The sequence below is a fragment of the Talpa occidentalis genome, unplaced genomic scaffold (genome assembly GCF_014898055.3).
Source record: "Talpa occidentalis isolate TD23 unplaced genomic scaffold, MPIMG_talOcc4v2.1 talOcc4.10, whole genome shotgun sequence".
Lineage (NCBI taxonomy): Eukaryota > Metazoa > Chordata > Mammalia > Eulipotyphla > Talpidae > Talpa > Talpa occidentalis.
In genome coordinates this window covers 84,425,831-84,451,463 of record NW_023600993.1, presented here as the reverse complement: position 1 = coordinate 84,451,463, position 25,633 = coordinate 84,425,831, and the positions used below count along the sequence as shown (strand labels likewise).

The window sequence follows — 25,633 nt, the reverse complement described above, 5'->3', positions numbered from 1 at the left end:
CTTCCGTTCGTTCTTGGCTTCTCTTTCAGCTTCTGCTGGCGTCCCCGTGACGCCGCCCTTAAAAAAGCGCAGTCTTAGCCCAGGTGAATCCCATCTACCTATGCCCACACCCTACTCCAGGTGCCTGCCATCAGGCATGCATTCAGGACCACAAGGATCCATCCTCTATCCTGATGGCGGGAGGGTAGAAAAGCCTGACATTTTTCCTTACCCTACAGAGGGTTAGACATTCTTACTATTAAAAAGAGCTTGCACATCAGAGAAAATCATGAAGACTTTAAAAGCTGTGGTGATAATTAACAGATGACAAGTATGTAATAATTTTGGAATTTTAACATGATCAATCTCACTAATAAACAATTCCGATAAAGAAACAAAGGCTATTCTTCAGTCATTAAAAGAGCAAAAATTAACACTAACCTGCTAACACATGATGTGGCAAGACAGGAATCCACTATAAATGCTGTCAGGGAGAACACGTGGTGATATGTCTTATAAATACTCATTCTTACTCTTTGTCCCACTAATTCCACTTCAGAGAAACTATTTTAGGAAATTCTCAGATTTGCAAGGATATGTAAGTAGATAATGTTCATTACAGCCCTGTTGAAAATTGGGAGGGGAAAATGTAAGTGGGAAGAGAGAAAACACCTCTCAGAATGTGTGTATCTGCATGTGTTTACATGGAGGGGCAGGTGAGGAGGAACACACCTGTTATTGTTAGGGGGAAAAGGATGTCCTAAAGCTAATCGGGATTGCTCTGTAACATTATCACTGCTGATGCTGACAGGCAGGAATGAGGGCAGAGGTTATTCACTTTTTCTGTATCTGCCCCTGCATTGTTTAATTTGCCATAATTAACATAGTATGTTGGTTTTTGTAATTAAAATTACTCCAGGAGGTAAGAAAGTTCCCACATTAAAAAAAAAAAAAAAAAACGGCGAAATCATGCCAAATGGAATCTGATCCCCATCAAAACCATCACCTGGACCCTAATGAAAAGAATGAAGAAAATACTGTCATTAAGTGTCCCAGAATCTACAATAGCCAACTCTGACCAAGTGATTTCTATAGCAATGATTGGCAGTGCCAGTATCCAACCCCTTACACAAAGGAGAACAGACTACCAGAAAAAGCAAACGGAATTTTTTAAATCCTTAAATTAAAAGCACTAATTAACCTGTCTAGGAACCAGAAAGGTATCAAGAGACCATAGCATGGCTACCAGCAGGTAACCACCATATCCCTGCCATACCAATCCCCCCTCCCCCCAGTTACAATGCTGTAGCTCAGGCCTGTCTTTTGATGAGAACTGTTTGCACAGGAAGAAAATCAGATAAGCAAGCATAACTGGGACAAAGTTTAGTCTGGCTATTTAAGAAAGCCCTGCAGACACATACAACTTTTACATAATACTCTTCACCACTTAAATCAGCAAAGATAAAATAAAAAAAAGATAAATCCCAGTGTTGCCTAAGCTGTGGACAAACAAGAATTTATATATATGTTGCTTTCAAAAATATTTAACCCTTAGATGATGGAATGCCAAAGAAGAGACTTCCAGGATTATCATGTGCAACCCTCATTTCTCAACTGAAGAAAAAGAAACTGCAATTCAAATGAGTTTATTTGTCAAACATCACATGGATCTTAGAGACAGGGCTAAGACAACCTGATAATGGTATCTCTACTTCTTTAAGTACTCAGCTATTCTCAAAAGGCTTCCACGGCCACTATTTTCTCAGACCCTCACCAAAGCTAATGTTTCCACAAATAAGAAAACCGAGATAAAGTATTTAGATGATCTGCCTACATGGCTAGTGGCTCCAATCCCATACCCTTTCCACCACCTGACGCAGTTGCCCAAACCCTTCAAGATGGTCTAGGCAACATGTTCCCCAGCTTCAAGCCCAAAGCCCGATACACAACAGGCATTCCAAAATTAATTCCTCGGGCTTCCCTGGTGGTGCAAGGGGTTAAGACACAAGCTGTGAAGCTGTCCTCAGCCTCTGCAGCACGTTTTCAATCCCTGGCCTGCCAGGGAGCAACCCACATGGCACAGCAGACCTCTTCTGGCTCGCCTGCTGTTCCCCTCAGCAATGTTTCAGTCAACCTGCCTGTTCTGTTTCCCACTCTGTCTCTGGTGAATCCTCTCACCCCACACACCTCTGGCCCAGTTCTTGAATGCATAAATAAATACATCTTTAAAAAACAGTAAGGGTCTCCCCGGTGGCGTGGTGGTTGAGCACTGGGCTGCGAAGTTGCCCGCAGCCTCTGCAGTGCCAGTTTGATCCCTGGCCTCGGCGAGGGTCCTACATGGTGCAGCAGACCTCTCCTGCCGCGCCCGCTGCTCCCCTCAGCAGTGTATTTCGTCAGTCTGCCTGTTCTGCTCCCCGCTCTGGTGAATTCTCTCACCCTCCCATGCTTCTGACTGTACCCAGTGCTTGTATAAATAAATAAATATTTTTTAAAAATAAAAATAAAAAAACAGTAAGAAAAAAAACAAAAACAAAATTAATACCTCACCACCAGAAGAAAACTAAGCAAACTGTGGTTCACTGACAAGATACTACAAGAAGGAAGATGTCCACAGGCTGAAATCTACATTAGATGAAATACAGAACCTCACAGTAGAGCACCACAAATCTCCCAGACCTCAGAGCCAGGTCTTCATCTGTTTGGCCTCAATTACCCAGCGCTGCCTCACCTGCCTCCAATCGCGCCCCTTCTCTCAGGAACCTACTGGAGCTCCCTATTGCCCACACCACCACATCCAAATTCTTCACCCTGGCCTTCCACGCCCTACCAACTCACTAAAACCAGCTGATTCCTGGCTTACTCACTGACTCCAACCTTTGCTAGACTCTTCTCTACCCCACAGAACCCCTATTTACTTTATGCTGCCATATCTGGCCTTGGATCATGTTGGCGCCTGAGGTCTACTGGGTCCTTTGCTCCACTTCCATTAACCACAGGTAAAAAGAGCAGAGGTTAGCTTTATTAAAAAACATGTAAATTTACATGACACTTATTTGAACTTGTGTGATCATTTAGTTCACTAGAAACAGGCATGACTCTGAGCCCCAAAATCAGACACAACTAAGTTGGGTTTTCTAGTATAGAGGCAGGAATTGCCTTAAGCCATCTAGTAAGTCCTTTTTGTGGTCAGATGGGCCTTGAGTTCCAGGGAACTCTTCTTAAAATGGACCCCATGGGCAACCAAGTTGGGCTGGGCTCTGATCCCATGCCCACATTTCCTCCCCCTCACAGCCAACGCCAGATCAGTCCCAGGAGTTAGCATCCCAGGTTCATTATCAGGCAAGTCCCTTCTTCTAGCAGGAACCCAGTTTTTCATGTGTGCACAAGACAGTAAGAGGAAGAAGGTTGCAAAATTGAATGAGAGAAAGTGATAATAAAAATAACTTCCCAATTTGAAAAGGTTTCCCATGAAAGTTCTCTCAAATCATATCCAAAGCCCCTTCTACCTGAGACAACTGCAAACTGTCATCATAAACCATGGCCACCCCATTAGGATAGGGCGCATGGACTTACCCCATCACAACAGCAGCTGGACCAGGCATTGCTCTTACCCCTCAACTCCAGGTGAGGGCTGTGTCTCTGGTTGCCATTTTCTACCAAAAACAGTGCTGCAAAGAAACAAGCTTGTGTAAGCATTTATCTTTGTTTTGCAATTATTCCTCATAATAGATTCCTAGAAGTAGAATTTCTGGCTTAAGGATGCACACATTTTAGACTCTGACACCAGTTGAGAAACTTGCCAGGGTAATTCTCAAACACTTTACCTGGGAATTTGTTTACAACACACATCCTGACAAGCTACCAAGCTTTCCTCCATCCTCTAACATTCCCTCCCCCTCCAGGAAGTCTGAGGAGGGGCTTCCGAAGCTGCTTTGTTACCCAGCTCCCAGGTGGCTCTGCTTTGGGCTAAAGAGAAGGAGCTGTTTTCCTCCATTTGCTCCACGTACCTTATCTAGTGCAAGAACTGGGCATATTGATTTAGGGGACTGCTGCTGCCCAAATTTATGGGGAGATCTCTGGTCTCCAGTCCAGGTACCCAGTGGCCTCCCCCAAAATGGTGAATCTGATACTCAAGTACCATTCTTGGAGCTAAGTGCCAGCTAAGTGCCAAAGCCTGGAGCTGCACCAGATTTCCCCTTCAAGCCCCACAAGCTCTTTGATCCTAGTGGCCAGAGCTGAGGGTTTTACCTTCTTACCTAGGACTTCCCAAGCTCCCTTTTTTCTCTCAGAAGTCTGTGGACAGAACATCACTTCCACAGGAAATTGTCTGGAACCTCCACTCTGGGTAACAGTTTCCCCATCTGTAAAACAGAGAGTGTTGGGCAGTAACACCAACACTTTGGTGCTTCTGTGAGGAAAGCAGTGCAGCTAACTAGGTTCTAAGGGTTTCCATGAAGTCTGGCCTCATGCGGAGCTCAGGTGCACCCAATGGTCTTTAATAAGCATTCTGACTGGCTTGGGATTTGTGGAGAAAATCTTGTTTTTTTTGTTTGTTTCCAGAGTTCTCCATTGCTAAAGTGCAGTTAAGACCAAAAGTTTTCCCGGCTGCTGATTTTCAAGCTCAAGCATCCTAGATATTTGGGACCAGAAGAGGAGGCCTAGGAAAGCTTCGCCAAGTTGTAGTTAGGCTAACTTGCTGGGCTACGGGTGTCACAAACTCTCCCCCTCAGGATATAGGGGCTGGGTCAGCATGTATTTCACAGTATATGGTACTGAGAGCACAGAGGCAGGCTTGGATAAGGCCAAGGAAATGTGTTTCTGGAGTTGGGTTGTTGCGGCGAGGAAAAGGACACCAGTCAGGAGTGTGGGGCGCTCCTAGAGGATGGTCTGCCTCCTTCCAGAGCCTGTCACAATGGGCTCAGGGCTTGGGCTCTGCTAAGGGAACCACATGGGCTGACTGACACTGGTTGACTGTGTATCAAGAGACAAGAACCTCTCTGCGGTTCATGGGTGAACCAGGGGCTGATCCATTTAAGAGCATCCACCTCATAACCTGAGGACTGGACGGGATCTCGCTCTCTCACACACACACCCCTGACTCGCTCAGGGTCACTGAGAGCGTTAAAAACACTTCTTCAGCTTTGGTTTTACCTCAGGCTACCCGTGGTGGGTCAGACCTAGCTTTGGGGGGAGTCAGCCGCCCTTCCACCGACTCTAAGGCCCCTGAGGGCAGAACTGGCCTAGCTTTCAGAGCCCAGACCTTCCCACCTGGGGATAAAATCCCCGGACTAAGCGGGCCTCAGTTTCCTCTCAGCACAACGGGAACCGCACCACCGGGGGAGATGCCGGCGGAGGGAGCAGTCGCCGTCACGTTAGGATTTACCGATTTCTCCTCTCGGGCGCGGCCCCCACCCCCGTGTGGGGCACGCAGTAGGCGGCCCCGAAACGCCCTCTGAAAGCAGGAACGGGCCACTTCCTGCCCCCAAGCGGACGACCCCACTCGGGCTCCCACCGCCCTCGCCGAGGCCATGTGGCATTCCTGAGGGTGGGGGTGGGCGCAGGAAGAAGGTGCCCTCCGGGCCCCGCCCCCTCCGGCGCGGTGGGCGGGGCGAAGCCCCTCGTTGCCGCCGTCGGCCCGCCCCGCGGGGGGTGGGCGTAGCTCGCCGCGCTCCTCACAAAGTTTGTTTTCTCCCCGCGGGCGGGTGGGGGAGGGCGCGAGGGAGGAGAGGGGATCTGACGTCAGGCCGCGAGGTGCTTTCCAGCCGCGAGCTGTCAGGCCGAGTGTCAGGCCGGGCAGGTACGCGGCGCGCTCCCCCGGCGGCCCCCGCCCCCCGCCAGGACGCCCCGGACGGAGCCTGAGGCCGCGTGGACTGAAAAGCCGCCCGGAAAAGTCAGTGCGGGGCGCGGGAAGGGGAGGAGAGGGGGGCAGGGGGCGCGCGGACAACTTGGAAAGTTTCTTTTCCTCGGCCGGGCGGGGGAGGGAGCGTCGTCCCGGCGCGTGCGGCTGTGGGTGTGTTTGTTGGCCCCGGCCGCGGTGTGGGGGCGGGGGCCGGTGGGGGGCTGCCCCGCTGCCCGAGAGGACGCGCTCTCGGGACCCCCTGGGGGGGCGCGGCGCCCCAGGATCCCGTCCCGGGAGGCGGCCGCCCCAGCCCCGGGCCAGGGTGAGCGCGCGGGGGGCGGGTTTGTTTGGTTTCAAAAGTGCACGTTGCTAACCGCCGGCCGCCCGCCCCCCCGCGGCCGGGCCGGGGAGGGGGCCGCGGGGAGTGACAGCTGCGGCGGGGGCGACGGGCAGGGCCCGGGGCCGGCGGGGCTGGAGAGCCCGCGCGAGTTCCCCTTTCCCTTGGAACAAAGGAAAGTCTGTCTCTGAGGCATCTGTCACTCCCGGGCGGGCCGAGGGAGCGGGGCGCGTGGGGCCGGCGGCCCGAAGAAAGTTTGTGCGCGCCGGGCCCCTCAGGCAGGCCGGGCGCGAGCCGAGCCTCCGGAGGGGAAGCGCGCAGCCTCCGGGGCTGGGGGCGGCCAAAATGGAGTCTGGGCGCAGGGCTGGGGGGGGGGGCGGCGCGGAGGTGGGAGCCCAGCCCCCTCCCCTCCCCCTCCGGGCCGAGTTCGGAGCACAAAGCCAAGCGCGCAGGCTCGGCCGGCCCCGCGCCCCGAAGAGTCAGCCAGCTCGGAGCGGCGGGGGAAGGGGTGGGAACCAAACTTTTTACGGCCCCGGGGCAGACACGTGAGTTTTCTTTCTTCCAGAGCCCCCCCCACCGGGGCTGCGGGCCCGCGGGGGAACTGGAGCTCCGAGTCTGACCCCGCTGGGGGGCTGAGGGGTGCAGGCGCCGGAGCGGAGGCCGCTTCCCCGCCGCCCCGGGAGCCATGTGCTCCCTCACGGTGCGGCCCGCGGGGGAGGCTGCGCGCTTTGTGTGAACTGCTGGGAATGCGGCGTGAGTGCGCTGCCCGGGGGAGTGTCCGGCCGAGCTGGGGGAGTTGTCAGAAAGTTCCTGCGGGAGTAGCTGCAGGTCGGCGGCGCCGAGTGTGTTGGCGGGTTCACCGGGTGTTGTGTCCGGAGGGTGCTGCCACAGGCCAGCTGGGGTAAGAAGGCTCTCTGGTGTGATGACGTCCGGAGTTTTCCCAGTCTGAGAGATCGTGGGTGGGCGGGTCGGTTGGAGTTCGTGGGTGGGCATAGGTCCAAGAATTGGGTTCGTTGTGTGGCTACCAGTTATTCGTGAATTGGGGTTTATAAACTGTGTGTGCTGATATTTGTCAGTGAAAACCATGGGGATGCCAGGGGCTGAGGGATGGGTTGCTTACAGTTATCTGGTGCTATTAGAGTTGCCTGGTGTGAGGGTGTGTGTATATGGGTGTCGAGAGTGTTTGTGGAAAACCTTCTGGATTCTAACCAGGCTGGAGCACGGGACACTAGGGGCCCTCTCCATAGCCCACTCCTGGAGCCCTGCAGACTGGGACTTGGCAGGCAGCCAGGGCGGAATTTGTACAGATAACCTTGAGTAAACTCACAGCCTGCCAGAGTTGCTTCCCTGAACCCAGATCCCAATTGCCCTGGACAGCTAAACCTCAGAGAGCAGCCTGTTGTTGGTGCTGAGCAGTGAGTGGCACCTCTCACCAATTCCTGACTCACCTCCAGGTGGCCTGGTGGGGAGGGTAGACCCTTCCCTCGAAAGCCTGGCCTAGCCAGCCCGGAGATCTGGGCTCAGGCCCAAGTAGTGGAAACAAAACCTGGGAGATGCCAGAGTCTGTTGGCCCAGCCTGCTGGGAAGCTGTTAAAAGGCTGAGAGGGAGGAGCCTGGAGGTTCTGGCATCTGCTTGGCGTGTGGAACTTTTGGTTTTATAATGTAAATCTCTTTTGCAAGTGTGAACAAGAAGTTTGTCCTGGGGATGTGAGCAACTGAGTTAGGTTGTCTAGGGAAGCACCTACCTTTCATTTGACAGATGAAGAGGGGCCTCTGGCAGAGAAAGGGGAGGACTTTTGTCCAAGGTGACACGACTAAGTTGGAGGGACCAGAGCCCACAGCCTTGTTCATGTATCTGGATTTTTGAGGAGTTGATTTCAGGATCAGGCCAAGGGCTAGATGGCAAAGGAGAATGTCTGAAAGAGGAACAGTGGGGATGATGTCATGCTCTCTGCAGGGCACACAGTAGGTGCTCAGTAAATATTTTGTGAATTGCTGTAAGTGACTGATAGAATTTCCAGACTCATTGGGTCTTGGGATGCCAGATGGTATGGAGTACACTGGGGCGGGGAAGGTGGGTGGAGGACAAGGCAAACTACCTGAGTCCAAACCTTACGTCCAGGCTATATCCTAGGGCTGGGATTTTTTTTCCCCCACAACAGTTTTGAGCTACAATTCACATGCCATACAATTTATACATTTAAAACATGAAAATTAGTGTATACAGCCATCACCACAATTTTAGAGTTTTTTTAATCTCCTCAAAAAGAAAGTACAAAAAATAAAAACAAAGGAAAGAAACTATGTTCTTTATCACTCATGAATCCCTACTCCATTCTGGATATTTCATAAAATGGAATCATAATATGCGGGTTTTCTGACTTGCTTTTTCCACTTAGTGTATTTTCAAAGTTTATACACATTGTAATATGGGTTGGGTTGAAGCGTCGTTTTTATAGCCAAATAATCTGTCCACTGTAGGGATGGAGACACTTGGGTTGTTTACACCTTTTAGTCATTATGAATAATGTTTCTATAAACGTGTGTGTAAAGCACACGTTTGTGTGGAAATGGGTTTTCATTTCTCCTGGGTAAATAAATACTTAGGAGTGACATTACCTGGTCACATGGTAACATATCTGGGGTGGCTTTCTCAGCCTCTCTGGGCCCTGGTTTTCTCACCTATAAAATAATAGTATCTTTAAAAAATAAATAAATAAATAGTATCTCCTGTAGAAGGGCTTTGTGAGGATTAAATGAGATAATTGTGAAGTACTCAGTTCAGCGCATGGAAAAGGGTAGACCTCAGTGGTATAGTTGCAATTATTTTTAGACTGGCACTGTTTATTAATGAACTACTGTTTCTTTCAGTAGCCATCTACAGGCTCCAGGAAATGGAGCCATTTTGCACTTAACCCTTCTAGCCTCCCCAGACTGTGGGTATGCCCTGAGGCTTTGAATTGCAATTCCCCTTTTCTGGTGTCCTTGGATCTAGAGTAGTATTGGTAGGTTTGGACTAGGAAAAGGGTGAGCGGCAGTAGTGCAGGATAATAATGTCCCCATATCCTTTGTCACTTGTTGCAGGCTTGCCCAGGGTCCAGCCTAGCTCCTAAACACCATGTCAGACAGTGATCTGGGTGAGGATGAAGGCCTCCTTTCCCTGGCGGGCAAGAGGAAGCGCAGAGGGAACCTGCCCAAGGAGTCAGTGAAGATCCTTCGGGACTGGCTGTACTTGCACCGCTACAATGCCTACCCCTCAGAGCAGGAGAAGCTGAGCCTTTCTGGACAGACCAACCTGTCAGTGCTGCAGGTAAGGAGGGGCTAAGAGGGTATGTGAGTTCTAGTCCTGCCCCAGCCCTGGTACTGACTCACTGTGTGGCCTTGGGCCAGCCGCCTCCCCTCTCTGGTCCTCATTTTCTTCTTGGATCAGATGAGGACACTCCTGCCTTAAAGAAAGAAAATGAAATGAGATCATTGCAGCTAGATTTCAGATTTTGGAGAGTTCTGAAGAGGCAAGGGGTTGCTATTAATGTCTGGGTGTCACCGTCAACACAAGGCAGTGGGAAGGTAAGAAGGCACTGTATGGACTTCAGCAGGCTTCGGCCTCTGCCCCAAGAGCATGTTTGGATGGCAACTTGGTGACAGGGCCAGCGGTGATATGCAGTGTGTTTAAAAATTGAGTTACAATCACTGTCAAGGAAAGGGCAGAAGTCAGAAGTTCTGGGGTCAAAAACTTTTGCCACATGGGAACTTTGAGCCACATCTTGATGTCCCCATCTATAAAGTGGGGTTAGAATCCTCTGTTTGACTTAACTGTTGTGAGGAGTAGATTCAGAACTGAATGTGAAAATGCTTTGTAAGCCATGCACATAGGCACACTTAAGATCATGTCTGCGTTTCATCAGAGTTCAAGGTATTGTCTCTTTTGAATTGTCCTGATCGTGGACCTGCAGGTATATTGTGCTGCTGAGGCAGGACAGCCTGGACTGCCATTGTCTGGCCTCCAGTTTGCCTCTCACCTACAGGAGAGACATAGTTTAGCATCAGAAGCCACCCCTGCTCCATTGGCTCCCTTCATGAGCCAGTCAGCTTCTCCCCCAAGCTTTCTGCCTCCCTTCCTGCCACTGCCCTTTCTTTTTTTTTTAAATAGTTTTTTTTTTTTTTTTAAATAGAGGCATGTTTTATTTATTTATTTGTTTGTTTGTTTGTTTTGTTTATACAAGCACTGGGTACAGTCAGAAGCACGGGAGGGTGAGAGAATTCACCAGAGCCAGAGCGGGGAGCAGAGCAGGCAGAAGGACCAAAGTACACTGTAGGAGGGGAGCAGCGGGCGGCAGGAGAGGTCTGCGCGCCATGTGGGACCCTCCGGTGGCCGGGGAGCAGCTGGGGATCGAACTGGTGCCGCAGAGGCCGCGGGCAGCTTCGCAACCCAGCGCTCAACCGCTGCGCCACCGGGGAGGCCCCTGCCACTGCCCTTTCATATCCCATTGCTCTAATCTGTGACACTCTTTCTTCCTTTCCTTACCCAACCCTGAACCCCTCTGTCTTTTCTCAGCTCTTTTCCTCCTCCCTGAAGCCTCATTGTGAGAATTCAGCCCCTGGAACGCCTTGTCACCTGGCTTTATATGCACTGGATAGTGGTTAATCCGAATATGTCTCTAAGAAAGGCTCTAGAGTTACAGACTGTCTGACTCAGAGCCTGCCTATCTTCTCCAGGAGAGTGTGGACCTTGGCCAAGTCACTGCCTCTTTGTGCCTGTTTACTTAGCTGAAAAAGGGAGGTGGTTGTACCTCTTTGAAAAGGGTAAAAGAGGGACAGAGAAGACAAAGTCAGGACTCCCTGTGACGTGTTTGGCTCGAAGTGGGTACTTCCACTCTTATTTTCATCCTCCTCTTGTTAGGGGGAAATGATGTCCTGAGCTAATCCCATACAGGCTTTGTGGACTCCACCCCCACTCCAGACCAAAGCCATCAGGACATTGGGAAAGACAAATCCTGTCACCACCAAAGGGAAGGTGGCAGGGACCTGAGGGTGGAGTTAAGTAGCCAGGGTTGGTATAAAAAACCAAACACGTGGGCCTTGGGGGGGGCTCGCTCTGTCGCTCACCTCCTGGCTTTGTTATAGGACAGGGAGAGGGGCAGCCCAAACCCCGCAAACCTGCCTATTCTAAATGGGTTCGGCCATCCGCCGCATCAACACAAAACACATGAGAGTAATGGGAAGGATCTTTAATAAAACTAGGAAACAATACAGGAAAGGCAAAGAGTCTAGTTTCTAAATGAGGCGCCCAAAGTTACCCGTGCCCTCGTGGGTAAAAGTCCATCCATATGGGATCGGCCCAGAACAAGGCCCCAAAGCCTGCTACAAGTCTAAAGCATCTAGAATAGGCAGGTTTGTGGGGTTTGGGCTGCCCCTCTCCCTGTCCTATAACAGCTTCACGGCTCCTGGCTCGCGGCCAGCTCTCAGAGTGCCATTTAGGATTCTAGATCGGCGGGTCCTGTAGGACGCATTTAAAACTTTGTCTCCCACTTTTCTCCCTGAGTTGTACATTTCCTCATTTGCCCTTCCCTTGTAAATAAACCTTTTATTAACCTTTCCTGTGTGCCTGAAGTAGAGTATTGATAAGTCCTTTTAAGCGCGCGGGTGAGGACCCACAATCAGGCAACCCGTTTTGTATCGGGGCTGCCCTATAACACTCTCTCCTATATAATAAGCCTCGGGCTGACCCCAGGTGTCCAGCAGTGCCTAGCATCAGTTCAGTTCAGCACATGGAAAAGGGTAGACCAATTCCTATACATGAACCTCTTAAATATCACTCACAAATGACTTTTTTGGCTTTACCCTCCACTACTTAAAACTCTTCAGTGACTGCTGCCAACCTAGTACATCACCTGTCCCTACCTGCATAGAGGACCCTTTGCCTGACCCTGCCATGTTCCCGCCAAACTCTCACCATCCCAGACCACGGAAACTCGAGATCCTTGGGGGACCTGTGCTCTACCTGCTAGAAGCATTTTAACACTATCTGTAACTGCTTAAGCATGTACAGACATAGGCCTGCCTAGTCTTATTTATCACTATAGCCCAACTGCTTGGTATCTGCAAGGTGCTCAGTAAATAATTGTTGAATTGGCAAAAGATAAAGATAAATGTCAATAGCAGGACCTCAGAAGTATAGGAAATGTTATGGATCCTCAATCCAGAAAATTTGGCTTAAGTCTCTAGAGGCCTCTTTTTTCCTGTATTTAATTTTGTTCATTTCATTTTGTATTAAGGACATTTGTAAATATCCTCAAAAGAGAATATTGTGGTGCACCCTGGTAGGTCACCTGGCTTCAACAAGCATAAACATTTTCCTGGCATGTTTTCCTTCTCCTTGGGGACATCTCTTTTGATTGTCTCCTTCTACCAGCCCTGAAGCAATCTCATTAGCAAGTCAATGAGTCATTTAACTAACTGGTTTGCTGGTACTTGCCCTGGGGCTAGGCAGTTGGGAGGGTAAAGCAAAAAAAAAAAGTCATTTGTGAGGGATTTTCCTAGTTCCCTGGGACACCCTCTAAGCCCACTTTATCTTTTTTTAAAGATTTATTTATTTATGCATACAGGAACTGGGGTACAGGCCAGAGGTGGGGGGGGCAGTGAGAGGATTCACCAGAGACAGAGTGGGGAGCAGAACAGGAAGATCTACTGAAATACACTGCTGAGGGGAAGCAGCAAGCAAGGTAGGAGAGGTCTGCTGCACCATGTCTCTGGCTGGGGGATGGAACTTGTGCTGCAGTAGCTACGGATTGCTTAATAGTGCTGATGTTTAACCCCTTGTGCCAACAGGGAGGCCCCCTAAGCCTACTTTATTTAAATTATAATGGTTCTGACTGTTCTGAGGGGCTGCTGGTTGCTGGGAAGAAGGGAGATAAGCCTAGTTGGGAGGGTTCAGGCCTCATTCCTGCCCTCTGTAATATGACTGCAGCTATACTCTGTGCCAAGCCCAGTGCTGTGTTAGAAAAACAGAACAGGCACTATCCCTGCCCTCTGGGTAGCCTTTGGGGGGGCGGGGGCAGACTATTTAAAGGATTAGAATTCAATGTAATTAATTACCTATGTGGTGTTCAGAAAGGCTTATCTCAGGAAACCACATCTGAATGGAGTCCAGACAGACATGAAGGAATTGGGGAGGGGGGGCGGGCATCAGCCCTCTGGTATGGGGCATAGGGCAAGAAAGGAGCCCTGTGCTGAAGCTGTAGTGGTCTGCTAGTGTGGTGAGGGCTGGCTTGGCCTGGCCCTAAGCGACCCTTTCAGTTGGTAGCTGCTCTCCTTACTCTGGCTCCAAAACTAGCTGCTCCTCATTCTTCCCACAAGCAATCTCTTGTCTCCCCACCTCAAGGCCTTTCATCTGCGTGTGTACTTTCTTGATCTTCTATGTAAGATTTTTATTTTTTTGCATCAAGGATTTGGCCCGTGAGGTACAAGCTAAATCTGTGGGCTCAACCATGGTTTCCTAAGCCTAGACAACAGAACTCTAGGGAACCTATATAAGAACACAAATTATTGACTCCACAGCAGCTAGACCTACAAAGTAGATGAGAAATAGCTATTTAGTAAAATCCTTTTTTAAGTTGCCGAAGGTGCCTCCCTGATGGTGCAAGGGGTTAAGACACAACCTATGAAGCTATCCGCAGCCACTGCAGCAAGAGTTCGATCCCTGGGCAGGGAGCTACCCACTTGGCGCAGCAGACCTCTCCTGTCTCGTCCACTGCTCCCCTCGGCAGTGTTTTCCGTCCGTCTGCCTAGTCTGTTCCCCACTCTGTCTCTGGTGAATCCTCTCACCCCCACACCTCTGGCCTATACCCCAGCTCTTATATGCATAAATAAATAAATCTTTAAAAAAAATAAATAGCCTGGGCCTCCCCGGTGGCTCAGCGGTTGAGCGCTGGGTTGCGAAGCTGCCCGCGGCCTCTGTGGCGCCGGTTCGATCCCCGGCTGCTCCCCGGCCACCGGAGGAGGGTCCCGCATGGCGCGCAGACCTCTCCTGCCGCCCGCTGCTCCCCTCAGCAGTGTACTTCGGTCCTTCTGCCTGCTCTGCTCCCCGTTCTGGCTCTGGTGAATTCTCTCACCCTCCCGCGCTTCTGACTGTACCCAGTGCATGTATAAACAAAACAAACAAACAAACAAATAAATAAATAAAACATGCCTCTATTAAAAAAATAAATAAATAGCCTAAGGTGATTATAATAGAGCCTGCCTCTTAAGAGCACCTGATGCAGGTGGTCACAACACAAATAGAGATAGATGCCTGATGTTTGGGAGAGATCTCTACCTGCCTTCACTTTTCTCTCTTGCTTCTGTCTTTCACAGCTAAAGAGACATTAATATTAAAGCACGTGTGTCGCCTTCAACTCCCCTCTAGGTCCTGGCCTTCCTCAGCTTCCGGGGTGCGACAGTGATTCCTCCTGTGACCTTCATCGCAGCCATTGATTAAAAAAATAAAACCAGACAAGGCAACAGCCTTTCAGATATGGCTGTTTTATGGTAGAGACAGGCTTTCAGGCATCCAGCCTCTGTTTTGCCATATCAATCACAGAATTCACCTTGGCATTCTCCCTGCCACCACCCCCAAGGACCTTGAGTGGGGGCTAGTCACATGCTTTTTTCCTGACTTAGGCATGGGTCAGGCAGCTAGAAGGGGCTAAGAAAATCCTGACAGCCCGTTATCACAGCTGGTACTCACGGTGTGTTCAGGCCTCCTGCCCTTGCCCAACCCCCCTCAGCTCTGCATTTCTGTCGATGAGAAGACTAAACAGACAGTAGGCTGCCACGTTTTCTGAGGGGGGTGGGGTCTGCTGTTTTCTTCTCAGAATTATAAGCCAAAGTGGGAGGTGCAGCTAAGGGCTAGGTGCCCACACAGCACACAGCTGCCAGAAACAGCCCAGGCTCCCCCTCCCCAAGACTGCTTTTTCAACAACACTAATGCTGCACCACTTGACCCAGGTCACTGTGACCCAGTCGGTTCCCCTGGATCTAGGATGAGGTGGAGGGGTGCATTGCTTTCCTGTAGTACAGGTAGCTGAGGAAGCAGCTGCAGGATGGAGGGATGGCATCTGGGCAAGGAGGAGCCCTCAGACTGACTTTCTTCAGTCTTTTCTCTTAGCTGTGGTGGTTGCATGGATCAGATCCCAGCCTTTGTACTGTGATCTTTTTTTTTTTTTAAAGAGGCATGTATTTTTATTTGTTTGTTTGTTTGTTTGTTTGTTTGTTTGTACATGCACTGGGTGCAGTCAGAAGCGCGGGAAGGTGAGAGAATTCACCAGAGCCAGAGCAGGGAGCAGAGCAGGCAGAAGGACCGAAGTACACTGCTGAGGGGAGCAGCGGGCGGCAGGAGAGGTCTGCGCGCCATGTGGGACCCTCCTCCGGTGGCCAGGGAGCAGCCGGGGATCAAACCGGCGCCGCAGAGGCCGCGGGCAGCTTCGCAACCCAGCGCTCAACCGCTGCGCCACCGGGGAGGCCCTGTACTGTGATCTTGAGCAAGTTACTGAACCTCTCTTTTTTATTTTTTTATTTTTTAAGAATTTTTTATTTATTCATACAAGAGCTGGGGTGTAGGCCAGAAGTGCGGGGTGGTGAGAGGATTCACTAGATACAGAGTAGGGAGCTGAGCAGGCAGATCTACTGAAATACACTGCTAAGGGGAGCAGTGGGTGAGACAGGAGAGGTCTGCTGTGCCATGTGGGTAGCTCCCTGGCTGGGGATCCACTTGATAGTGTTGAGACTTAACCCCTTGTACCACCAGAGTCCCGTGATCAGGGCCTCCTTCATCAGAGTTTCAAATAAAGTGAAGATCATCTCAGACTCTGTTTCCAAAGCTGAAGATTAAATGATTAATATGAAATGTTCAGAATAGCACCTGACATTTTGTTTTCCACACATTTGCAAGTAGGATTATATAACGGTTATTCAGCTACCCCTCTGTTCCTGTTTGGTAAGACAGAGTAAGTACAGCAACAGGAATCCACCTGCCAGGTGTCCTGGGTTTGAATCCCACTTCTGCTCTCGGAAGCTGTGTGACTTTGGGAAAGTTCTTTTCATCTCTTCAAGTTTTGTTCAGTACTCTTGGGATATTGCTCACCACCTACTAGGCTCAGGTGCTGATGAAACATAATGCAAGTGAGATGACTGACATGATACCAGGTATCAAAGGTGCTAATTTCCCTTCCATGGGTGCACCCAGCTATTCAGCCTTAGCCTCTCCTTGGGGCTCTCCTGCAACTCTAGCCAGGACTAAGTTCAACCAGTGTCCACTAAGGTGTACTGTTGTGTGTGTGCTCTCTTGTACTGGCAGAACCATAGGGGTGAAGAGGTGTAAACGAGCCCAGTTCCAGACATGATTGGAGAAGGGAGAGAAGGGCCACAAGAAGATTCCAACTCTGCCTTGCCCAGGAGCTTTACCATCCTGACAGGGCCAGTGCCTAGTGTTATCCTTGGGACGGGTGACAGATGCAGCTCCTTGTACTAGTTCTTATCACAAGTGGGCTCCCCGTGACTACATACAGGCAGAGTCTATAAGAAGGTGGCCCTTCCCAAAGGCCTACAAGGTATGGGTCAAGAAAGATGATAAAGGGCCTCCCTGGTGGCGCAAGGGGTTAAGTCTTAGCACTTTCAAGCTTTTGGCAGCCACTGTAGCAGGAGTTCGATCTTCGGCTAGGGAGCTAACCCTCATGGCACAGCAGACCTCTCCTGTCTCACCAGCTGCTCCCCTCAGCAGTGTATTTCAGTAGATGTGCCTGTTCTGTTCCCCACTCTGTCTCTGGTGAATTCTCTCATCCCCCATATCTCTGGCCTACACCCTAACTCTTGTATGCATAAATAAGTAAAATAAATATTTTTTTTTTAAAGGAGGATGATAGAAAGAGGTAGAAATTGGTACCAAAGCCCGATAGAGAAGTGGGCCTTTGATTTGTTCAGCAAACATTAAAGGAATGTTAGGCATTGCTGCAGCCCACACAGTTCCCAACATCCCAGTACATGGAGGGGTAGGGGAGGGGTTCCTGTCCTTTCTTCCCCTTACAGCAGCTAGTACATGCTCTGTATCTGTTGATAAACTGAAAGAGACAAAATGAGGAGAAGGACCTTGAGTGTGAGATTGTGGCCCCCGTTAGCAGTCTGTCATGGCGTTCTGCCCTAGTGGGATCATCCCTCCTTTTAGCACATTCCCCCTTCTGTCAATTCCTTAAATGAAACCCTTTCCTGCCTCAGGACCTTGGTATTTGCTTCCCCTCTATTTAGGACATTCTTCCCACAGCCTTCTGTATAGTCAGCTCTTTCTTATCCTGTAGGTCACAGCCTTTCTAGACCTTTTATCTACAGAAGACTTGCTTATCTTTATATGCTACCCTTTCATTCCTGTCTGTTTCCTTCCTGGCACTTACGGGTGGCTGTTCGCTCTATTTGTTTATTGCCAGTCCCACATCCAGATGGACTTTATTTTTTTTTTTCAACGATTTATTTTATTTTATATATTTTTTACATTATTTTTCATTTTTGTACAATGTATGCATTTTCACCTTGGTTATAATTCCCATCCCCCTTATTTTGACCCTAATCCCTCCTCCCCACCCCACACCCTGTAGTGTATCTCTGGTTTATAGTTGCTTGTTGATTTTGATTTTAACTTTATTATAATTAGTCTTTTTCCTGGTCCCTTATTTAGGTTTTCTAAATTCCTGCTATGAGTTGAGACCATCCAGTATTTTTCTTTTTCTTTCTGGCTTATATCTCTGAGCATGATCCCTTCCAGCTCCTGTAGATGGACTTTAAGCTCCACAGTGCAGAGCACATGTCTATTTAATTCATAAAGGCATCGACAGCACTGAGCACTGGGTCTGGCACATGTAAGCATGCAGTAGATATTATTTGAAATAGCACAAAGCCTTGAAAGGGAAAACAATAGGAAAGTGAGAAGTACTAACTTGACTTCTAGTAACTAGAATTAGCTGGACTCTGGGGCCAGCCTCAGAGAAAGATCCAGAGAAGAGCGACTACCGCTTTTCTAGATCCCAAGGCCCAGGCTTGGGGGTCCCTGGCTATAAGTGGAATTCAACCTGGTTTCTCCAGGCTGAGCTTTATGTACATTCATCAGTGAAATGACAGTTAATGAAACTCATAGGACAGAGTAAATATTAGAGAAAAATTGTATCCATGTGGAATGCTTAGTGTATGGCAGTTATTGGTAAATTCTTCTCCATTCAGACTCCCTAAAGATGCCTGGGTGTCTAAGAGACCACACCCACATCCTCCCCTGTACACACCCAGTTTCTAATGTTTCATCTCTCCCACTTCTGAGTTGGCAAGAAAGTGATTAGGAAGCTTTTCCCCTGTGGTGTCACTCCAGTAACTGCAAGAGGAAAAAGGACTTGAAACAGAGGTTAAGGGTTATGTTTACCTATTTAAGGAAAGTTGTTTTATAAAACATTTTGTAATAATAAGCTTACACCAACCATGCAACTAAGAAACTGTTTTCTAGTCTAACCTGTTGTTGTTTTTAAATAATACCAAGTAAACTACTGTCTAGGCTGTTAGGAGTTAATCAGAGGAAAGAGTATGAGTGACTGATCTTTTGGATTGTCAAGAGTGATGCCACCATTTAGGTGCCTGCTACACCAGGCACGCAGGAACTGTTCATATTCTTCAGATAACGCAGGACAGTCCTCTCTCCCTTCATGGTGTCATTCCTTTGTGTGTGAGGAGAGATTGTTCTAGGCCCTATACCAGCTGCAGGTGAACAGAGAATTTTTTTAATCCATCTACTCTGGCCCTATTGCTAATGTCTTAGAGCAGTCAAGACTTAGAGGCATAGACATTCTCCAGATGAAGAGGACATTCCAGAAAGGAAGAATGTGGTGTGCAAAAGGCATGAAGCTATGGGGAGAAAAATCATTGGACCTGAGTGAGTAATCTTCATACAGAAGAATATAAGGACTGGAAAAATAGATCCTGACAGAGGAGGCCCAGGAGTCTGGACTTGATCCTAGAGGCAGCAGGAGACAAATGGAAGTTTTCTAGAATAGAACTAAGTCACTGCATTTTAGAAAATGAAACCACCAGTTGGAGAGCCATGAAGCTGGGAGATATTAAAAGAGAGTCCAGACTTGCCTTGATTTTGCAGTATACCACTTACAGTGAGAAATTTCATGCCCACTGTATGGGTCCAAAAAGATCGATCTGAACAATCAGCTACCCCACCCCCCCTTAAGAAAAACTGCTTATAAAAATTATCTTGCTTTATGTTATGTATCCTGAAAGTTTATGTATACAATTGTTTGTTGGATATATGTTAGGAAGTATGTGTAGCGATAGACGTGTACATGTATTTGTATGTACGTATAAAGAGAGTAGAAATATTTCTTTAGGTACACTTAATTTAGTTATAAAAGAATTAGTGAGCAGTTGTAATTCTTAAAATCTGCATGCATTCATTTTAGGTCTGTATATGAGAGACCTAAAGAGTTACTTGTTTTTCAACTTATTTTTTTTTAATTTATTTATTTATGCATACAAGAGCTGGGGTACATGCCAGAGGCGTGGGGTGGGGGGTGAGAGGATTCATCAGAGATATTGTGGGGAACAGAACAGGAAGAATGACCGAAGTGAAGTACATTGCTGAGGGGAGCAGTGGGTGATCCGGGAAAGGTCTGCTGTGCCTGTTTTTCAGCTTTGTTTAGTTAGATGCACAGTCTTTTTCCATATACTTAGGCTTTCTATTTGACGTTTTAGAAAATTTCAATGCTTTTAAAGACTCAATTTTACTTTGAAACTATCATTTTCCTTTTCAAAATGTCATCTTTTGTTTTTGGTTTCTTGATATTCAAAGATGGTAATTTAGTGGGTTAACAGTCCAGATGCACTCATCCTCAAGCAGGACATTGTTTTAAATCTGGAATCACCATGAATATTTAAATTCTTATGATATTGTAAGGGTTTTGTTTTGTTTGAAATAATTTAATATTTACTTGATAAATATATATAAATCTGGGGGGCGGGGGAACTCAATCAACTAGACAGGAATGTGGGGTTAAGGACAATGGTAGCTTTCTCAGCAGCATGTAGAAAAGACAAAGATGTTGGTTGCAGTGCACATTCAGATAGATCCTGGATTTGCTTGCAAAGGTTTTCTTCTACCTGGTAGTCTTTTGGTGCTTTGTAGGCGCTCGCTTGCTCTCTTGCGAGCGCCGCTCGCACACTCTCTCTCTCTCTCTCTCTCTCTCTCTCTCTCTCTAGCTCTCACTTGCTCTCTCACTCTCTTTCTCCCCCTTCCTCCCTCCCCCTTCTCTCTCCCCTCCCTCAAGTGCATTTAGGAGTAAACTGCCCTTGTCGCCACCTCCCTCTTTCATTTCTAACTGGGCACCAGGTCCTGTCATTTCCAGTTTCCTAAAAGGATAAATATTTGTCATCTCATCATGTACCTTGAACTAATAACCTTCCTCCCTGCTTCCACCCTGTGTTTCACATAGCAAGTAACTCCTTTGCCTAAAACCTTCCCATAGCTCCCCATTACCCTTAGACTAAACAACCAAGTCCCCACCAGAAGAGGTAGCCTCTAGCTACCACTCTGAGCCCCAGCCACATAGGCCTTCCTTCTCTGAGTTCTTCATAGGCCTATCACTACCACTTGCCACAAGGCCTTTGTTGCCTCTAAATCAGACTGCTCCCTTTCCAACTCCTACCTCAACCACTAATCCTTCAGATCTCAACTTACAAGCCATTTCCTCAAGACTACCCTGAGTGTTCCCATTATTCTCTCTAGTAGCTTAATCACAGCTGCAATTTTATATTCAGTTGTGTACTTTTTTTTTTTTTAAGATTTATTTATATATGCATACAAGAGCTGGGGTACAGGCCAGAGATGTGGGGGGGGTGAGAGGACCTACCAGAGACAGAGTGGGGAACAGAACAGGCAGATTGACTGAAATACACTGCTGAGGGGAGCAGCGGGTGAGACAGGAGAGGTGTGCCTTACCATGTGGGTTGCTCCCTGGCTGGCTGGGAATTGAACTCATGCTGCAGAGACTGCAGACTGCCTCATAGTGTGGTGCTTAACCCCTTGCACCACCAGGGAGGCCTAGTTGTGTACTTCTTAACTCTCTCTTCCCAACATGAACCTCTTGGAGGGCTGGGATTGTGTCTGTAGTTTGTAACTGTATTCCTGGGGCCTGGAACATAGGTGCTTCATAGCTGGTTTTAATTGAGTGAACTGATTGGTCTCTTATGCTTACTCTAGATATGTAACTGGTTCATCAACGCTCGGCGGCGACTTCTCCCAGACATGCTTCGGAAGGACGGCAAAGACCCCAACCAATTTACCATTTCCCGCCGCGGGGGTAAGGCCTCAGATGTGGCCCTCCCCCGCGGCAACAGCCCCTCAGTGCTGGCTATGTCGGTACCAGCACCTACCAATGTGCTCTCCTTGTCTGTGTGCTCCATGCCGCTCCACTCAGGCCAAGGGGAAAAGCCTGCTGCTCCTTTCCCCCAAGGGGACCTGGAGCCCCCTAAGTCCCTGGTGACCCCTGGTAGCACACTCACCCTACTGACCAGGGCTGAAGCTGGAAGCCCCACAGGTGGACTCTTCAACACACCTCCGCCCACACCCCCAGAGCAGGACAAGGACGACTTCAGTAGCTTCCAGCTGCTGGTAGAGGTGGCACTACAGAGGGCTGCTGAGATGGAGCTTCAGAAGCAGCAGGACCCATCGCCCCCATTACTGCACACTCCTATCCCTTTAGTCTCTGAAAACCCCAAGTAGGCCTCCGTCAACAGGGGTGCTTGAGGCTTGAGCCAGCTGTCCTGGGTTTCCGTTTTGGTTCCCTTTCATACAGAGGGTTTTCTTTGGATCACTGCCAAACATCGGGATCATCTCCTCTGTCCAGAGGCCTTCAGCAGGAAGACACCAGCTGGTGTCACTGCACTGTGATGGGGACCTCTCCTCTGCTGACTCTCCTGTTTCTCCAGGCTTCCTCAGTGGTGAGACCAAGAGATGGGAGACAGGCATGGTGCTGCTGCTGCTTCTCCAGAGACTCCCCAGGACACCTTTGTTTCAGCCTGTTTTCCTGGGCTGGGCACAGGAAACCTGCCAAGTTCAGACCTATGCTGGGTCCAATATGCCCGAGCTGGGCTCTTTTTGTTAAGCCAAGTGTGGACATTCCAAGTTTATGAGTGTGATCAAAAGAGGAACTTAGCAGATGTAACAGTACTGACTCCAGTTGAATGGTTAGGTTTCCACTAAATTTTGTGTTTTTTCCCATTTTGCTGTGGTTTGCATCAAAGGGAGTAGTTAGCCCAGGTGTGGGGAATAAGTTTGTCAAGGGAAGTCTGATGAACTGGGAATGATCCACCACTGCAACTGGTGAGTGTTTTAGGAGGAAGGAGTATTTTTAGTTTGGGGACCAGCTAAATCTCTGCAAAATTCCAAATAGTTGTTTCTTTGTTGGTTTGGTTTACCAAAAAGAGAAAGGAGAAAAAAAAAATTGTGTGGGCTTTGGCTTTTCTGTGTCAGGCACAGAAAGAAGCCTGGTGAGGATTCAGCTGAATCTGATCCAACCTAGGTGCAGAGCAGAGAAGGATGATAAATCAGAGAGTTGTTTGCTTTTTTTAATTTTTGTTTTTACTGTATTTTGGGGGGGGTGGGGGAAGTAAGCTAGACTGAGGCAATGGGTTTTTTTTTTTTTCTTTCTCTCTCTCTCTCTTTAATGTTTCCCCCTTCCTTATTTTTGAAAGCTTTGCCCTGCAGCCTGAGTTTTGAATTCCTTTAGGAACTTGCATTAGTGGGGACAGAATGTCAAAGGCTGCCAGTAGCTCCTACTTGGAGAGAAGTGAGCCATCTACTGGCCAGGAAGCCCTTTTAGTTGACTCAAGCTTTTAGCTACTTTTCCTGCTGGTGGCAGGAAGAGTCCTAGAGGAAGCAGGGAATAGTGCCTCCAGTAGGTGAGGATTTGCCTTTAGAGGAAGCTGGGGCTGGAAATCGCATTATGAAGCCTGTTCGCTGTCTTTGTGTTGCACCTTTAAATTGGAGTTGTTCAGGCCCTGCCCTGAACTCCACAGTGAAACTGATCACAGTTGGTCTTAGTCTTCCCCCCATTTCTTATTTTGCTGAAAATGTTAAACAGCAATATACCCCATCTTTATATATCCTAAGAAACACTAATCCTAGGTTACTACTAGCCAAAATATTTTTGTTCTGAATAACATCATTACTGGACCAAAAGATAGGTCAGGATCCCCAGCCTGTAGATCCAAAGGCTGCCATGTTGGGCCCAAGGGGAAGTTCCTCGGATTGTCTGGCTTGGGTGGGAGAAAGGCAGCAACATGTGTTCTGCCCTTTCTGGGATGATCCCTGAAGGCTTCAAGGAAGCTCCCCGCTTAGTGACTTGGCCCATCCATTCTTGTGGGAGTGGGGATTGGTCATTTAAGGAGAGGGAGCTTTGCTTTCTGAGCAAGTTTCCTAGGCTCTCTCATTGCTACCCTAGCTTATTCCTCTTGTGCCTTGTCCATGCATGCCCCAGGGGGATCAGGGATCCTCACCCTCCTGAGGCCCAGCTGGGGAAGAATGGCCAAAGCAGCTTCAAGGTGGAAGCAGTTGTCTGTCCAGTTTCATCCGTCCCACCCATCTATGAGCCTAAGTCTGGTGACTGTTGCAAGTTGCTTATAACGGGAAACTCTGGAATTATGCTGGGCTGGGGTGGGACTTTCCCTTCCCACAGTGCACTGAGCTGTGGAGGGGGTGAGGGGTGAAGGAGCCATGCTGCTGAATTCTAGTTGGCATTCCCCCCCTTATGCAAGATGGGCAGGCTGGGGCTAGGACAGCCTCTGCTTGGTTTCGTTGTGAGACAAACCTGGAGAAGCAGTTATCCCGGTGAATTATTTGAGCAAAAAACTACTGTAAATAACTTGTTTTTGTCTTGTCAAATAAAGTTGTTTTTGGTTTTTGGTTTGTTTATTTTTTATTTATCTTTTTTAAAAAAAAGATTTATTTATTTATACAAGCACTGGGTACAGTCAGAAGTGCGGGAGGATGAAAGAATTCACCAGAGCCAGAGGGGGGAACAGAACAGGCAGACTGACGAAACACTGCTGAGGGGAGCAGTGGGCACAGCAGGAGAGGTCTGCACACCATGTGGGACCCTCACCGGTGGCTGGGGATCGAACCAGCACTACAGAGGCTGCGGGCAGCTTCGCAGACCAGCGCTAAACCGCTGCGCCACCAGGGGAGGCCCTGTTTATTTTTTAAAGTAGAAACAGAAATCTTCATTGATCCATAGTGACCCTGGATCCCAACATCTGGGCACAGGGCTGTGGCTGAGTTCTTTCTCTTTCCCTACCCCTGCTGGTAGCCAGCTGTGTTAAGCTGTGTGCATCCTTATTTTCTTGGCCTTAATGCCATTTCACGCCCATTGAGCACAATGTATAGCAGGCAAATGCATCCCAAACTCAGTAAGTTCACTGGGATCAACACTCAAGCTCTGAGAAAACTTAGGGAGCTGGAAACTTTGTCTTCCCCTCCCTGTGGGGCAAAGCATGACTGCAGGGCTTCGTGAAGCCAGCCCGGAGAGTGGCAGATGAGATGGACACCGAAGTCATTTCTGAAACCAGTACCACTTCTGGACTTCCCTATTTACCAGCTTGTAAATTCCCCTTTTTGCTTAAGCTAACTGGGGTGAATTTGTCACAATGAAATGACTACACAGTTTACTGTAGCCCAAACAAGGCAAATCAAAGTGCAACAGTAGTAAATGGTCTTGCTCTGTGCCTACATCTGTTCATTATCTCTTCATTTTTGTACACATAAAAAGTGAGGTGCCTTTTTCGTGCACCAGTATTAAGTGTGAGTTAAAGTCTTGTTGAAAGGGCACCCTGAGGTCTGCCCAGAGCTTATTTGAACTAGTGACAGGCAGATCACCACCTATTGGTTTTGAGCTACATATGGTAATTTGACTAAGCACTAGAGGTTTCTTCCTGATTTCTCCCTAGTACACATGGTGGAGAATGTCTATAGTCTCTCCCACAGCTCACTCTCCTTGAGGAGAAATTTCCTTTATCCATCCAAGGGCCTGGTTTTCCCACTTTACTGTCAGTATCCCTCAAACTGGCCCTGGGACTTGTCAGGAGGAACACACTGGGCGGACTCTTCAAAATAAGCTCCATTACTTTACACCCAGAAAATCAATATTCATATCCCCCTAAAAGGGGAAGTTGATTTGGATGGTTCAACTGTCTCAGAAGAGATGGCTTCTTATACTTTTCAAAGAACTGAAACTAAATGTCTTGTGCCTCAATGTGTCTTGAGGCCTAGCATGAGCAAACACTAGAATGGGGCCTCCCTGGTGGCACGGGGGTTAAGACGCAACCTATGAAGCAATCCACAGCCACTGCAGCACAAGTTCGATTCCTGGCTGGCCAGGGAGAAACCCACATGGCAGGATAGACTTCTGCTGTCT

The 25,633-nt window shown here is 48.6% G+C and overlaps 1 protein-coding gene across 4 annotated transcripts; it reads left to right on the top strand.

The window, feature by feature from the left end:
- The first annotated feature begins 5,735 nt into the window (after window positions 1–5,735).
- TGIF2 (TGFB induced factor homeobox 2) lies at window positions 5,736–24,105 on the top strand. Of its 4 annotated transcripts, none has more exons than XM_037495582.2 (3): window positions 5,736–5,869; window positions 9,240–9,465; window positions 21,424–24,105. In XM_037495582.2, exons 2-3 carry the CDS (start codon window positions 9,274–9,276, stop codon window positions 21,943–21,945), a joined length of 714 nt encoding a protein of 237 aa, XP_037351479.1. In that variant the 5' UTR covers window positions 5,736–5,869; window positions 9,240–9,273; the 3' UTR covers window positions 21,946–24,105. The 4 variants fall into 4 exon arrangements, with proteins under 4 accessions (XP_037351479.1, XP_037351505.1, XP_037351497.1 ...); XM_037495608.2 differs by lacking the exon at window positions 5,736–5,869 and adding an exon at window positions 6,122–6,140 and having other exon boundaries at window positions 21,424–22,194; XM_037495600.2 differs by lacking the exon at window positions 5,736–5,869 and adding an exon at window positions 6,631–6,700 and having other exon boundaries at window positions 21,424–22,194.
- The last annotated feature ends 1,528 nt before the right edge of the window (window positions 24,106–25,633 follow it).